The sequence below is a fragment of the Momordica charantia genome, assembly GCF_013281855.1.
Source record: "Momordica charantia cultivar OHB3-1 chromosome 6 unlocalized genomic scaffold, Mcharantia_2.0 BLBB01000006.1, whole genome shotgun sequence".
Lineage (NCBI taxonomy): Eukaryota > Viridiplantae > Streptophyta > Magnoliopsida > Cucurbitales > Cucurbitaceae > Momordica > Momordica charantia.
This window is the reverse complement of record NW_028275164.1, coordinates 31,848,516-31,862,754: the sequence shown is the minus strand read 5'-3', so window position 1 is coordinate 31,862,754 and position 14,239 is coordinate 31,848,516. Positions and strand designations below refer to the sequence as shown.

Genomic DNA, 14,239 nt, shown 5'->3' with positions numbered 1-14,239 from the left:
AGGGAAGTCACATGCCTTTATATAGGCTAGGCTCATGGGTAATTGCCATAATTACATGGATTAATCCAATTAACCTAGTGTAACTAAATCTAACCAAAAATAAAATATCCCTTCCATTTCCCTCCCTTCAATTCCCCTTTCACTCTATTTTCTCCCTCTTTTCCCCCCCCTCTCTCTCTTTGATTCACTTCCTTCCCATGGTGGACTGTGGATCTTACGACTTGGCCCCTCGTCTAGCATAGCGTAGGAACTAAAATCTTACTTCAAATTCCTCATTCTTCAATCCAAGTTGATCCATTGTCGTGGCCACAAAATGCTCGAGTAGATAAAGCTTGAGGTTGAGCAGATTCGATGGCCAGAGTCAGAGTTGAAGAGATGAGGATGAGCTCGTTTGGTTGCTGCCCAGTTCTCGAACTCGGTCAGCTTGTTGTTGAGTATGGTGGGGACCCTAGGGCTATCCATCGCACCCTTGATCCAACTGTGATCCCTTAATGAAACAGATACCTAACATTCATGAATCAAAAAGACACAAATGTGAGCTCACAATAATGTCATATGGGAGACACTTCATAGGCGAGGAATTAAGTTATGGTCAACCACAAGATTACAGTTAGAGTTGAGAACAAGACCTCTTAGCTTTGATAAGAAGAGATAGGGGAGGGTTGTTCAGATTGATGAGACCCACCTTTAGAGGTTTTTTCCCATCACAGTCGCTGAAGTTCTGCTTCTATGGATAGCCGATACCATTGTGTATCTACTCTTAACACCAAAGCCCAATAGTTCTACAGAAAATTTCACTACAATGACTGTATTTGGATCTTAAAGACGATGAACAAGAGAGGTAGCTTTATAGAAATCACCAAAGTCTTTAATTTTGGTGGAAAGCCCAATATTGTGGTCGACGAATACAAAGGCAGGAAAAGCTTTCGCTTTTTGGTCCTTGACTTTATTTACGAAAAACAAACACATCACTTACCTTTGCATTTATTAAAGATCAAGAAAGGTACTTCTTTGCTGAGGTGGTAAAGCCTCCAAGTACAAAACAACCACGAAAAATCATTTGGAAAAAAATGGTGGTAGTGACGAAAAGAGACTTACGACAATAATAACATACAATTCCCGTAAGTCTATTTTTCTTTTCTTTGCCAAAACTAGTCCTGAAATAAACCACATCAGATATCACAATTTATTTTTGCTCTACCATATTACCAAAGAAAAATATAGAAACTAATTTAATTTGAATGCACTAAATTAGAGTCTAATGGAGGTCCAAAGCTTATAATATCATATCTGAACGAATTACAAATGAGAAACCCTAATTCCTTTTTTAAAAAGGTTCCGAATTCCAGCAGATTCTGACCAAAATAACCACAATGGCAAAAGATGGATAAGCAGAAAAGTCGAACCATGATGGTTGGAGAAAATTTCAGCCACTCACGTGGTGGTATTTGGGACAAAGGTGGCAGATTTTGAATTCGTGATGCATGGAGCCCACTTGTGAGTGATATGGCGGTTGGACGTTGGGGTTTGTGGATAGGTTGATGATCTTCCTCAGGCTAGACAGTGATGAAAAAAGAGCAATCCAAGGTGGTATTCCAAATTCGAGCAGATTCTAGCCAGCAAGGTGGTCAAAGCATGATGGCTGGAGAAAATTTCAGCCTCTCCCATGGTGGAATTTGGGACAAAGGGTGGGAGATTTTGATGATGTGTGAGAGCCAATGTAGTGATGTGGCGGTTGGACTTCGGGGTTTCGTAGATAGGTTGGCAATCTCCCGAGTCCAGGCCTTAGGGCGGGCACGGGTGCCTCTGGGTATAGGAGAGCAAAGCTCCGACTCCCAATTCTTAAAAAAAATAATAACAAACTCCTATTTACATCAAGATACATGTTATAACAAATAGTACTATCGTGATTGGGTTGATAATCGTTGATATTCTCTAGCTGTATTATTGCTCGTAATTTTATGTGGGTTAGTGCAGTCAAAAAACCATTTTATTAGAAGAAATCAAAGAACATCTAAAAGCAAGAGTAAAGTAATTGAAAATTGTAATTGTTCTTTTGTGCTTTCGTTTTTGCTGCCTTTTACCTCTTTCTTATTTACTTCTTTTTTCTTTTCCTTTCTATCTCACCCCTTGGAGTTTGTGAACAAATTTTGTTCCTTTTCATATTTTCAATGAAAAGTTCATATCTTGTTAAAAAAAAAAAAGCAAGAGTAAAGAGAAGCTTAAGTGCCTTGATCTAGCTAAGTTTAAGGCTTCTTAGTGGTGTTGCTTTCTAATTTATTTGAGAATTATTTTCCTAGTCTTATTTGATCAGGTTGGGATGCTTTTATTACATCTCCTTAGATTCTCTGTTTCTTTATTTTTATTTTGTTTTTCACTCATAAGGGTGTTTGTATCCTTGAATAATTTTTTCTTCATTTTCATGTATCTTGTTCAAAAAAGTTCTCAAGCTTTAGCTACGTTATCCCTTTCTAGTTTTTAGCTAATTGGTTCTAATCAAGCTGTTAGACATGTTTGACTAGAGATATTAACAAAGAAATACCATTTTCCCGCCTGAATGTGTTATATATCAATAAAATTTTAGTTTTTTTTTTAATTTAATAATATATTTTTATCCTGCAAAGTGTGATGTGTTGAGTTTACCTTTATTAGGATGGATTTTTAACCTTGATTTTCTATGGAAGGTGAGAGCTGCATCCGTTACATGTTTTGCGGGTATTACTTCCTCTGTTTTCTCCTCTCTCTCTAAAGAAAAGGAGGAGTATATTTTGTCTTCAGTGGTAAGTTTTCATTTGGGTTAGACCTAAGTCTGCATCCAATTTTGGTGGATAAAATTGTTTCTCGAACAGCTATGTTTTGTATTTCAAAGGTGAATGCTGCATTGTATGACGAGGTGGCTTCGGTGAGGTCTGCTGCTTGTCGTGCCATTGGTGTCATATCATGTTTTCCTCAAGTTTCTCAAAGGTGCTTCTAAAGTAATGGTGTTATAAAAATCTTTATTATCTTCATTACCTTTTATCTGAAAAGGTGATTGAACCTTTTCTAAATGTCTAAATGATATAGTGCAGAGATTCTTGACAAGTTCATCCATGCTGTTGAGATCAATACTCGCGATTCTTTGGTTTCGGTAACTGTTTTTATGAATCTTCATTGATAATAATAGTGTACAATTCAATCTGTTTCTCTTTATCTTTATAGGTAAACTATTCCTACGACTTTTCAGGTAAGAGTAACAGCCTCTTGGGCATTGGCAAATATATGCGAGTCGATGCGTCGCTTTTTTGATGATTTTCCTTCAGGACAGCACACAGGTGGTTTATGAGAATGGACTAGTGGTGATTCACTATATTTTGTGAATCTTATGTTTGTTATATACTAATACGGAAGGTTTTCTAATCACTTTACTGTTTATTTGTAGATTCAATTGAACGTTTCAATTTATTGACACTATTAATCGAGTGCAGTTTGCGTCTAGCAAATGATGGAGATAAGGTAAATCTTCTGTTTTGCCAATTTATTATTGTGGGATTTTTTCTTTAACCTTTTATATAATATTATGTTAATATACGAGAAATTCAAAAACCATCATGGGTGGCTCATTGGTCCAAAGGGGCTAGGGTCAATTAAGAGGGGCTAAGTTTGGTGCCTGATGTACTTGGGACATTCTGACTATTTGTCCATAAGCCAGATTAGGTGTCTTGCTTTTCTTTTGAAATAAATACATTGGTTTTTTAGCAGCTTTGTAGATAGCAAATCCTGTAAGATTTAGTTTGGTAATAGGCACAGAGGAAATAGAGTTGGTTGGCTAAATAAGGCAAGAAAAACTATGCTTCATTTTCAATTGGGCTCCGTTCTGTAGTGTGGTTGTGCAAATAGGTTTCAAGAAGTCATCTGTATTCCCACCTCCCAAAAGTTCTTATATAAGATATGGACATGGTATTATGTTCTGTGGGCTGATAAACTCCGTCAAATCAGGATCATCAGGAAATTTAAGAACTGTAATAAAGAATATAATATTGTTTTAGAAGGCATGTGAAAGGATGGTTGGGGCAGCTCTGAAGATGATTAATGGATTTCTTTAAAAGTCCACTGTTTCTAACGCTATTTTGGTATGAATGTGGTGAGGTTGAAGTCTTTTGCATCCAAGTGGTTTTGTTAAATTATATTATCATCTTTTAATTTCCTGGTTTTGACAGGTTAGGATTTACTTGTCCTAATAGGTAAGCATTTACTTATCCTAATAGGTAATAGGCAAGGGTTTCATTTTCTTTTTCTTCTTTGTAGCTAATATTTATACCCCGTATCAACTATTTAAATCTTAAGAAAAGAAGAATTATTTTTCTTATCATTAACAGGTTTGATTAAGAACGAAGTGTACATCAATCATCTTCAAACCTTTAAAAGTCCACTTCTTTCTTAATCAAACCACTATGAAGCTTTAACAGTCCACGTCTTATTTTTTAGATATTTAACAGGCATCAACATATGATCTTTTTGTTTTTAGTATGAATTATGTTGTATCGGGAAGTTGTTTTTACTACTTGATGTCGGTACTTTTTTTTTATATAAAAAATGGGTCTCTACACCCATGCTTTACTTGATGTCGGTATTTTGCACCACCAGATTAAATCAAATGCTGTCAGAGCTCTTGGAAATCTTTCAAGGTTGATAAAGTTTCCATGTTCACCTTCTACCTGTGAGAAGCCAGTAAGCAATTCAGGGTTATATTTAATGGCTAATAAATCTGAGGATCTTTTGTCGAAGAGTGATTCAAAAGTCCATCCTGGATGCACATCGAAAAATCTCTATGATACTTTCTATAATTCAAGTTTGCTCGAGAGCATAGTTCAGGCATTTATTTCTGGGATCACAACGGGAAATGTTAAGGTACCATTGTCATGTTAAGTTTAGTTGCCTTATTCCCTCAAGCTTGCTTTAGTGTGCATATATCTTTATAACAATAAATCTTAATTCTTACTTGATCACTAAAATTTAAACTTATGTTGAACAGGTTCAGTGGAATGTTTGTCATGCAGTAAGCAACTTATTTTTAAATGAAACGTTGAGACTACACGACATGGACAGGTAGTATGAAATTTAATATGTTTGATAAAATCACCTTGTCAAGTAACCAGTAGATAGTCTTTACTTCCTGCTATATTTTAGACTATAACTTTTTTGTAGACTATTTTGCATGTGACTGCAGGATATGGACAGGTAAAAAAAGTAAAAACTACATTGTCAAAAAATATTTTTAGGCATAAACTCTTCGGCTTTGTTCAAATTCAATCCAATTAGAGCTTTGGTGCTAAGTATCAAATTCAAATTCAAAATCTTCAGCAAGGTTGATAAATTGTGTCCACAATTGGCCATGTTTGAAGCTTCAAAATATAGGTCATGTTTACATAAGGAAATGAGAATGGTGGGATGTTAGTGAAAAATTTTATTCACGTTGTCGTTTACCAAATCAAGGTAATGGAATTAGTGTGGCTGGATTCATCTCAAATTAGTAAGCATTCCCTTAATGATTGGATCATTCCATAAACAATGTCATTTCCTTTTCATATTCCACAAATCCACGACCTATTTTATAATCATTCTACGCTTACACCCTTTCTCGCTTCTATTATATCCATCATTAATGAACTATCGAAACTAAAACTCCACTGTCAAGTTGTGATGCTTGGGATTGAATCTGTCAAGTTGGAGACTTGATTCTCAGCGTGCTGATTTATGATTTGGAAACTCTTTTATGCCTTCTCTCGTCGGTTAGTCGAAGTGCATCAGAGGACACAAGATATTGGAGTTTGGAAAAGTCGGGTATTTTCTCAGTTAGCTCTCTCTGTAAGCCTAGTTTGTCGGCTCAATCTTTACCTCTTGACTTTTTCTCTTTACTATGGAGTATGGGAAGTCCAAAGAGAGTGAACATCTTGCTGTGGATCCTCCTTAAATGCTAGGTAAATTGAGCAGAGGTTCTACCAAAGAAATTGGCCTCCATGCCTTGCAACCCTCCGTTTGTTTGCTGTGTTTCAAATCTGAAAAATCACAGGGCCGTTTGTTATTTTTCTGCTGTTTGCTTCTGTTTGTTGGGCATTGTTCTTCCTAATGTTCAACGTTTCTTGGAGTTGGGATCTTAGGGTTTCTAATAACATCCGTCAACTTCTTTGTGGCTCCAAATTTCATACTAAGGCCCATTTTCTTTGGATTAATGGCTTCAAGGCAGTCATCTCATAATTGTGACTTGAGAGAAATCAACGGACGTTTGATGCTGCCCGAAGAAACCCCTTAGATTGCTTCAACATCATTTTTTAATCGTCCTTTTGCGGTGCATTATTGGAAGGAGCTTCTCCAGATCTTCAAGTTAAATTGGTGCTTTCCAAATTCAGCTCCGGACACACTCCTTCAGCTCATTCAAGGTCCATATCTGAAAGAGCACATGAAGCTTCTTTGGATTCTTGGGAAGTTTTGGGACAGATAGGAAGATGTTTTGGGAAGTTGTCAAAATTTTTGCTTCTTCATGGGCTGCTTGTACAAATGTCTTTCTGTAATTATAGTGTCTCTCAAATCTTTGCCAATTGGGAGTCTTTTTTGTAATCCCATGGCCTGAGGGGATATCTCTATATATATATCAATGAAAAGTTTGTATTTTGTTAAAAAAAAAAAAAATTTACGATCTGGCATGGATTTCAATTTTTTTTTGATGGGGTAAAATGTTGATAATAAGACAATCTCTAGCTGGCACATTAGTTCTTTGTGATGGGGGTATCAAAAATCCTGATAATAAGACAATCCCTAACTGGCTCATTGGTTCTTTTTGAGTCAGTATTTTTCACCTTCTCGAGAATAAGCATCCATGGTCTTGCTGATTTGGAACCAAATGTCGTTGGAGTTCTTCCACCTTCTATTGTAGAGTCTAACCTTTTTGGTGGTAACCTTGAAGGTTTGTTATGTGTTGTTCAATATCACAACATGAAGTTCCTTCTTGATATCTATCTGTGTTGATGAGGGTTTTAGGCCCTTATCGGTGGTTGCCAATGGCCTAGAGAATATCAATTTGATACCAACCTAACTAAAGCTCCAAAAATAAACAAAGAAATTATTAGTTTCAGTAACAAGGAATCTAAAGGTTTCTTGACAAAAGACTATCCTCCTCTGTTTATGGAGGATGTGAACGTTTGTAAAAAATAATTTTACAAACAAAACAATAAACTTCAACAAAAGGATATCTTATCCTACTAATATCTTATTCACCATGTCACAAGCCCCTTTTTTCCATTAACGTGGTTTGGGTCATTTAAGGTAATATCATTTGTGGGCTCATTAAAAACATGTTGAGCCGCCCATTCGACACCTTAAAATGTGTGAACATATTTTAACCATAGAGAGCATGTATCATGGGCTGTTTCCTTAGAGAAATTATAGACTTCACTATCGAAATATAGTGTTGTATGATAACTTATAACATGTGATGTGAATATGACATTGTATGAAAGATTTATGATACACATTTTCAATCATTTCCGCGTACTAATTTCTCAGGCAACAGTGTATCTTGTCAGTGCTTTGTCATTTTGGTGTACATTTTTCTTAGGTCATCCAATGCTATGCCTTTTTTCTTTTTTTTCCTCATGAAATGCCAGAGTTTTGTTCTTACTGGCTGAAGGACATTGATATTTATTATCGAAATTTTGATATTTGCTATTTTGCTAGGGTCTCATCACTTTTCAATATTCTTTTGCTGCTACTTCGTGATTCCTCTAATTTCAAGGTGAGGATACAAGCTGCTGCTGCTTTATCTGTGCCAGCTTCAGTGTATGGTGAGTAGGTATTCACTATCTGCTGGCATGAGAGCGTAATATTTGAAATGCACAACCTTATTGAATTCCAGTTTCAATTTTGCATTATTGATTTCTTGGAGGGTGAGACGGGTACTAGGAATGAGAATTGCATGCTTGTATACCAGTCATACTAATGTAAATTTTTCCAAGGTACTAAAGAAATTGAAACTTTCATGCAGAGGGGAACTTAAATCAAGTTTGTTTTCTGGTGCAGGCTATGGGAAGTCTTTTCCTGATGTAGTCCAAGGTCTGGAGCACACAATTGAGAACCTAGAATCGAGTCATATTCTTGCACCGAGTTTCAAATATAAGGTTGCACTTGAGAAGCAGGTCAATCTCTTCAATCAATTTCAATACGAGCAATACTAGTTTATGGGAAAAAATTCAGAACTTGGAAACAAACTTTCATTTCTACCATTGGCCAAGTAATATGGATATATTGGGGGTTTAGCTGTCCACTCATAAACCAACAGACAAGAGTTGGTGATTACCAAAAACCTCTTCTCTAACGAAAAGCAAGCTTACAAAATCCTTTGTGAATGTCATTCACAAGGAAGCTATAAAATTTAATTCACTCCCAAAGCGCATTGTATCTCTTTTTTTATTCATTGAATTTCTATTTCATCCTCCAAAATTTTCTCAATGTTTCTTAATCCTAATATTGTCCATGAAAGTTGGTCTTCTGCCCAATTAGATCATAAAATTGCTACAAGGGGGAAGGGCCGATAAATGAGAAGTTGGCCAAAGGTGGTGAATGCCTAGCTCCAAATTTAAGGCCATGTCTATGGAACATGGTTAATTCTCCAGCCACAGAATTTGTATACGATGTATGATAAAACAGTCTAACTTATACTCTGAAGTACAGTACCATAATATAGTAAAAAAGAAGCGTCAGTATGTCTTTGGTTGCTGCTTATTTTATCTTTCTTTCTGTACTTTGAATAGCCCAATTTTATTCTTGTACTTTGAGTAAGTTACCCTCTTTTTCTTTAAAGTGAGAACTTAATTTGACACCAGCTTCTAAAGTATAGTGACTGAAAAGTTTAGCTTTCTTTTTTTTTTTTCTTATATCCATGAGTGTTCTAGCACGCACCTTGGCTAAAAAGTCTGAAGTTGTATAATGTACTCTGAAATGTCATAATATAGTAGAACGAAACAGTTAGTATGTCAATTTCGTTGCTGCTTATTCTATTTTTGTTTCTATACTTTGAATAGCACAAGTCATGCTCTTGTACTTATAATAAGTTACGGTATTTGCCTTTATCATGAGAACTTAATTTGACACCAGTAAGTATAGTCGTATAAGGACTGAAATTGTTTTTCTATAAACGTAGAGACCAAAGCAGAACAAATGAGAGTATCTATTGCTCAAAGTAAAGAGATTGAAGCACAGGAACTAAAACTTAATTTCTTGAAGTAATACTTCCGTATTTGTTTATGTCCTCGAAATGGATGTCTCAGTTAATCACTTCCCCTCCCTCCCTTTTGATAATTGTTATTTAATTGTTTAATCTTTTGGTTGTATACAGTTGACGTCAACCATGTTACATGTTTTAAGTCTCGCTCCAAGCACTGACCATCATCCCCTCAAGGATTTTCTGGTCAAAGTAAGTGCTCAATTTCTTTACTGATTATAGTACATCAGTGTAAATTTCTTTACTTGGTTAGAGCATATCAGCTTCCTTTCATACACTTTTTAGATTCTTCGACTTCGACATGGGCATTAATTTTTGTTCAGGAATTATGTGCGATGTGCACATATAGCTAGACTTGGTGACTCATACACAGATATTTTTGCATTGCATTTTATACGAGCTTTGTCATGTATGGGACTGGGACTTTTATTCATCTTCAGTTGGTTTTCTAATGTGTGTATTAAAACAGTGTGTTTAATGCCTCTTACAGGGATAAGGGGTTGGCATTTGAAGTTTTCCAAATATTTTGAAAATCACAGATATTATTAAAAAAAAAAAAATCAGCAACCAGGAATCCATTTGAAGGAAATGAGATGTGTAAGGGTAAAAGTTAATTTGATTGAAATAAGTTACTTCCGGTGAAATTTATATATTCGAATTAATTTGTATTAGACAGGTATAGTGTATGTATTGGATTTAGTTTGATTTTACATCGTTATAATTGAATCAATGTCAACAACTTATCAAATATTCTTGAACTCTCTTACAAGGTTGTCATGTAAAACAAATACAACTATTCTTAATATAATGACATCTTTAGCGAATTTTTTGCTTTATATTTAAATGTGTTCCATAGGTAATGGTATAAAGACTAATTATTTTTGTATTCTAGTTCCAAGAGTGTGAAACATTGTCTTTATTACATATAAATATTTTCATTGCATAAGCCAGACCACAACTGGCGCTTTCTTGAGCTGCTTTCCAAGCCCTGTTCTTTGTCTAGTTATCTTAATTTGTTTTCCTGACCCTTTCTAGAAAGCAACATTTCTTGAGGAATGGTTCAAGGCACTTTGTTCATCGATCGGAGAGAGAAGTAATTGGTGTGACTGTGAAGAAAATTCCACCAACAACCAGAAGAGGGAAATGATATCCAAAGCTTTACGGTCACTGATTGACGTGTATACAAGCACGAATCACAGTGCAATTTCTCAGAGATTTGAGGACTTGACTAAATGGATTCACTAGGTAACCTCACCGTCCTTGTTATGTTTATCCATCAGTTTTAAAGAGTTGAGCGGTTGCTATAGTAGCCAGTTTTATTATAATATGACTATGTTCTATATACATGCAATATCCCTTTAATGAAACGATAGGGAAATGGATGGGAAGAGGAATGTTTGATTGCCATAGGCCATGAAATGCCGTTAAAGAAGGTGTTTCACAAGTGAGAGTTTGAAGATCTCGTTCTTGTTAATTGGAAATGGAATATGGATTTTTCTGGTCAGAGGTACTTTGCAGCGATATATTATTTATTTGGTTAAAATTTTGAAGACTATGCTGGCTATGCAGATTAGGAAACTTTCCTTGTCGTGAGGCTGGAAGAGAATATTTATTTTTAAGTTATACTTATTTCGGATGTAATGTACAGTAGTTTGTGTTGGAGTAAGTTGTAAAGGTTGTAGTGTAATTTTTTATTAGTCTATTGTTATGTATAATACTGTTGGAGTTTTATCTTCATTTCTTTTTGTAATAAACTAAGACTGATGAATTTGGTCGAGTGTAATAACTAAAATTGCCTCAGAAATATGTTTTAATAAGCTTTTTTTGTCTTGAGCTATAGTTGGTGGATTGTTATTTTTGGAGTATAATTGGAAATGGAAATTTTAGAGTTCTATTTGACATAAAATTATAAATCTATTAATTTTCTAAAATGTCAAATAGGTTACGGTATTTTTTGATTTATTAGACCCTTTTTAAGTTCATAGATTTATTAGGCATGAAATTAAAAGTTTAGAGGTTTATTACACAATTTTTAAAGTTATGACTTATCAAATAAATCTATTGATCTTAATCTGTATTATTTCTAAGCTTAAATTATGTTGGCCAAGTGCCATATCTTCTTGTTACTAAAACCTTGACACTGTCCTCTCAACATGAATAGAGGCTCAACTCGCGCATGATTGGTACATGTTTGATGTTCTTTGATGATTCGTCTACAACCATTACAAGAAGGATTTTTCTTGTTTCTTTTCTTTTTTAGAGGGTCGAGAATCAAACCATTGACATGTAAGATGGTAATAACTACTTTATTCGTCGAGTTATGCTCGAGTTGGTTTATTGAGTCGGTACCTTGCATCTAGTACTCTATAAATATATACCTTCATAGAGAATTTTTATAAGCTTAAAGTTAATATTAACTTGTTACTTTCAATTTGCTCTCACCAGTAACTTGGTTGATAAAGGTTTCTTCACTCGTACCATTGACATGTATTTGTTCTTAGTTGACCTTTTCCTATTACTCTTTCTGTGTTGCATGCAACGTGTCAATCTTTCCATTGATATTTTTATGTGTTCAGGGGTCTAATATCAACATGAGAGGTAAATCGATATTTTCATAGAATTGTAAAAAAAATATCTAACAAAATATGAAAAAAATTTACAAAATATCACCAATATATATATAATATTAATATTAATATTAGTATCAATTATTTTTAATCTATTTAGAAATGGTGAAATGCTTAATTGATAATTTAAATATTTTTTATGAATTTTTTATTTTTATAAATACATGTGCTACTGAGAATTTGTCTATATTCTCGCCTAGTAGGCACAGAGTTGCCTCGTATAAAGGATGATTGATACGGATCGATACTTGTTTTAATCCTGAAAATTCTAAGATCCTTTTTCAAACCTTCCTCTCATTTCAAGACAAGAGATAGAAAAATAGATACAATTCATTGCACTGATGGGGTGTTCGTAGTGACTGAGGGGATCAACGACCAATAAGTGAGTTATTTATCAACAAAACATTCTTCTTATAACTAGATCCAATGTCCTAGTCCCTGCAAAAGAAAGGATAAAGAATTTCACATTCTTTCTATCACTGAAAGACTAGCTATTATAGCCAACAAGCTTGTTTTTTCTGCCCAATCTACTAGAAAGCAACTAATAGTTAAGGAGGTTGCTGTAACTCTTCACAAATTACATGTACAAATTTGATTTTGGAACCTCTTAATGATAAACAAATGCCAAGGTGCAAAAGGTAGATGAGAGATTGGGAGATAGATGTCCAAGTTCGTCTTCATCACCAATATCAAATCATCTCCTACTCTTTTTTGGTCTCAACCATTTTGACGTTTCTTCAATGCAATATTCAACGCTTTCATGGATCAACTGACCCTACTAACCAATCTTTTCCACTTTGGACAATTTAATTATGTACCACATTAAGATAAGAATTTGCCTCTAAGTCTAAAGGACTCTCATTTAGTTCAATTACTTAAAAAGAAAAACTTTATTTAAGACTCTTTAGACTCATCAAAAATCTTCGCTAGCAATTCCTCATTCGAGAATTACTCATTTCAATAGTACAATGAAGTTGTTATCTTTCAATATGATCAACTTTCCAACATGAACTATTTTTTAACTCCATAAGTCGTAACATCCAAACCAACATGAAGAGACATTAAACAAAAATCTCAATAAAGTAATTCGATAGTCATCTTTTTTTTGTTTTTTTTGTCTTTTATGTATTAAAAAAAAATCCTTTAACTGAATTGGTTTTAATCAATCTTTCATCTATTTATATGTCCAAGCACATTTAGTCAATATTTGTATAACAATAATGACTCACATTCACTGTTCATGTGTTAGATTTTCAAACCCACACTCAACATGGGTTATTCATGGGTCATTGTCATGCATCCAACTTCAACTTATTGGGTTTGGTTTACCTTTGATATCTTATTAATAGACAATATTTAAATTTCGAAATTTTATTTGAACTTAATTAATCCAAAAAGTCATTTTATGAGGAAGCAAGGAATCTTATGGATGTTTATAGATTTTGAAATTCAAACATCCAAAATTAATTAATTAAACTTTTAAATTGATTCGTTCTAATTCGTTAATTCAAATTAGTTACTCTACTAAAATCTTGAAATTGCACTCACTAAAATTTGAAAATATAATAGTTACGTGCAAGTTAACATCTTCCTAAAGTTGTTCAGAGTTACAATTGGTCTAAAGTTCATATAATTACTCCTATAATTATATGTTAGTTTTTAAACATGGTTGATGCTCTAAAGAAGCTATTTATGAGATCTAATAATAAGCGCACTAAATCTCTCTTAGATAAATGAGACGCTAAATCCCTCTTAGATAAATGAGAGGATGGACCCTATTATTAAAGTTAATCAGGGATCTAGTGATCTACTTTTCTGATTTGGGAATGAGTGAATATAATGAACTTAAAAAAAGTTAATTTTATTTTACTAACCTAAACATTACTTAGTGAGTTCGAAGGTGAGTTCCTAAGTCCACCTTTGTTGTATCTAAAAAATAATAATAGAATTATTAAATGAACTATTCTAGAACTCATGTAAATTATTTTTTAAAAAAATCAAAAGCTGAAGTTCATACCTCACTCAAATGGTCGAGTTGCATCACATATGAAATGAGGCATCCAACTTTAATTATTGGCATACCATGTGGAATAATTGTTGGCACCACTTTTTAAATATTATATAGCATCTCTTTTTAAAGAATTTCGAACTCATGATTTTTTTAATTTAGAATATATATTTTAACTAGTTAAATTATGTTCTTAAAATTTAGATATGATTCATACTTACCTCAAATAACTTAAGATTTTTCATTATATAAAATATTGTACTTGATATAAATAAATAAATTATATTATTATTTTCTTGTTCAAGAAAATATTTACAGGTGAGGATGTTGTCGAGTAAATCTAAGGCGACA

General features: G+C 33.9%; 1 protein-coding gene across 6 annotated transcripts in view; it reads left to right on the top strand.

The window, feature by feature from the left end:
• LOC111025972 (ARM repeat superfamily protein) overlaps positions 1-11,092 on the top strand; it is a 35,787-nt gene extending 24,695 nt beyond the window's left edge. Inside the window, exons 17-28 of one of the 6 annotated variants that reach the window (XM_022303915.2) lie at positions 2,685-2,780; positions 2,870-2,964; positions 3,064-3,127; positions 3,224-3,311; positions 3,419-3,492; positions 4,624-4,887; positions 5,012-5,085; positions 7,711-7,817; positions 8,053-8,168; positions 9,368-9,445; positions 10,289-10,498; positions 10,627-11,092. In XM_022303915.2, the coding sequence (XP_022159607.1) occupies positions 2,685-2,780; positions 2,870-2,964; positions 3,064-3,127; positions 3,224-3,311; positions 3,419-3,492; positions 4,624-4,887; positions 5,012-5,085; positions 7,711-7,817; positions 8,053-8,168; positions 9,368-9,445; positions 10,289-10,498 (1,266 nt within the window). In that variant the 3' untranslated portion in view covers positions 10,627-11,092. Of the gene's footprint in view, positions 1-2,684; positions 2,781-2,869; positions 2,965-3,063; positions 3,128-3,223; positions 3,312-3,418; positions 3,493-4,623; positions 4,888-5,011; positions 5,086-7,710; positions 7,826-8,052; positions 8,169-8,532; positions 8,666-9,367; positions 9,446-10,288 lie in introns of those variants that run through there. The other 5 variants (XR_015791895.1, XM_022303919.2, XR_015791897.1 and 2 more) reach the window with 5 other exon arrangements.
• Positions 11,093-14,239: the final 3,147 nt, after the last annotated feature.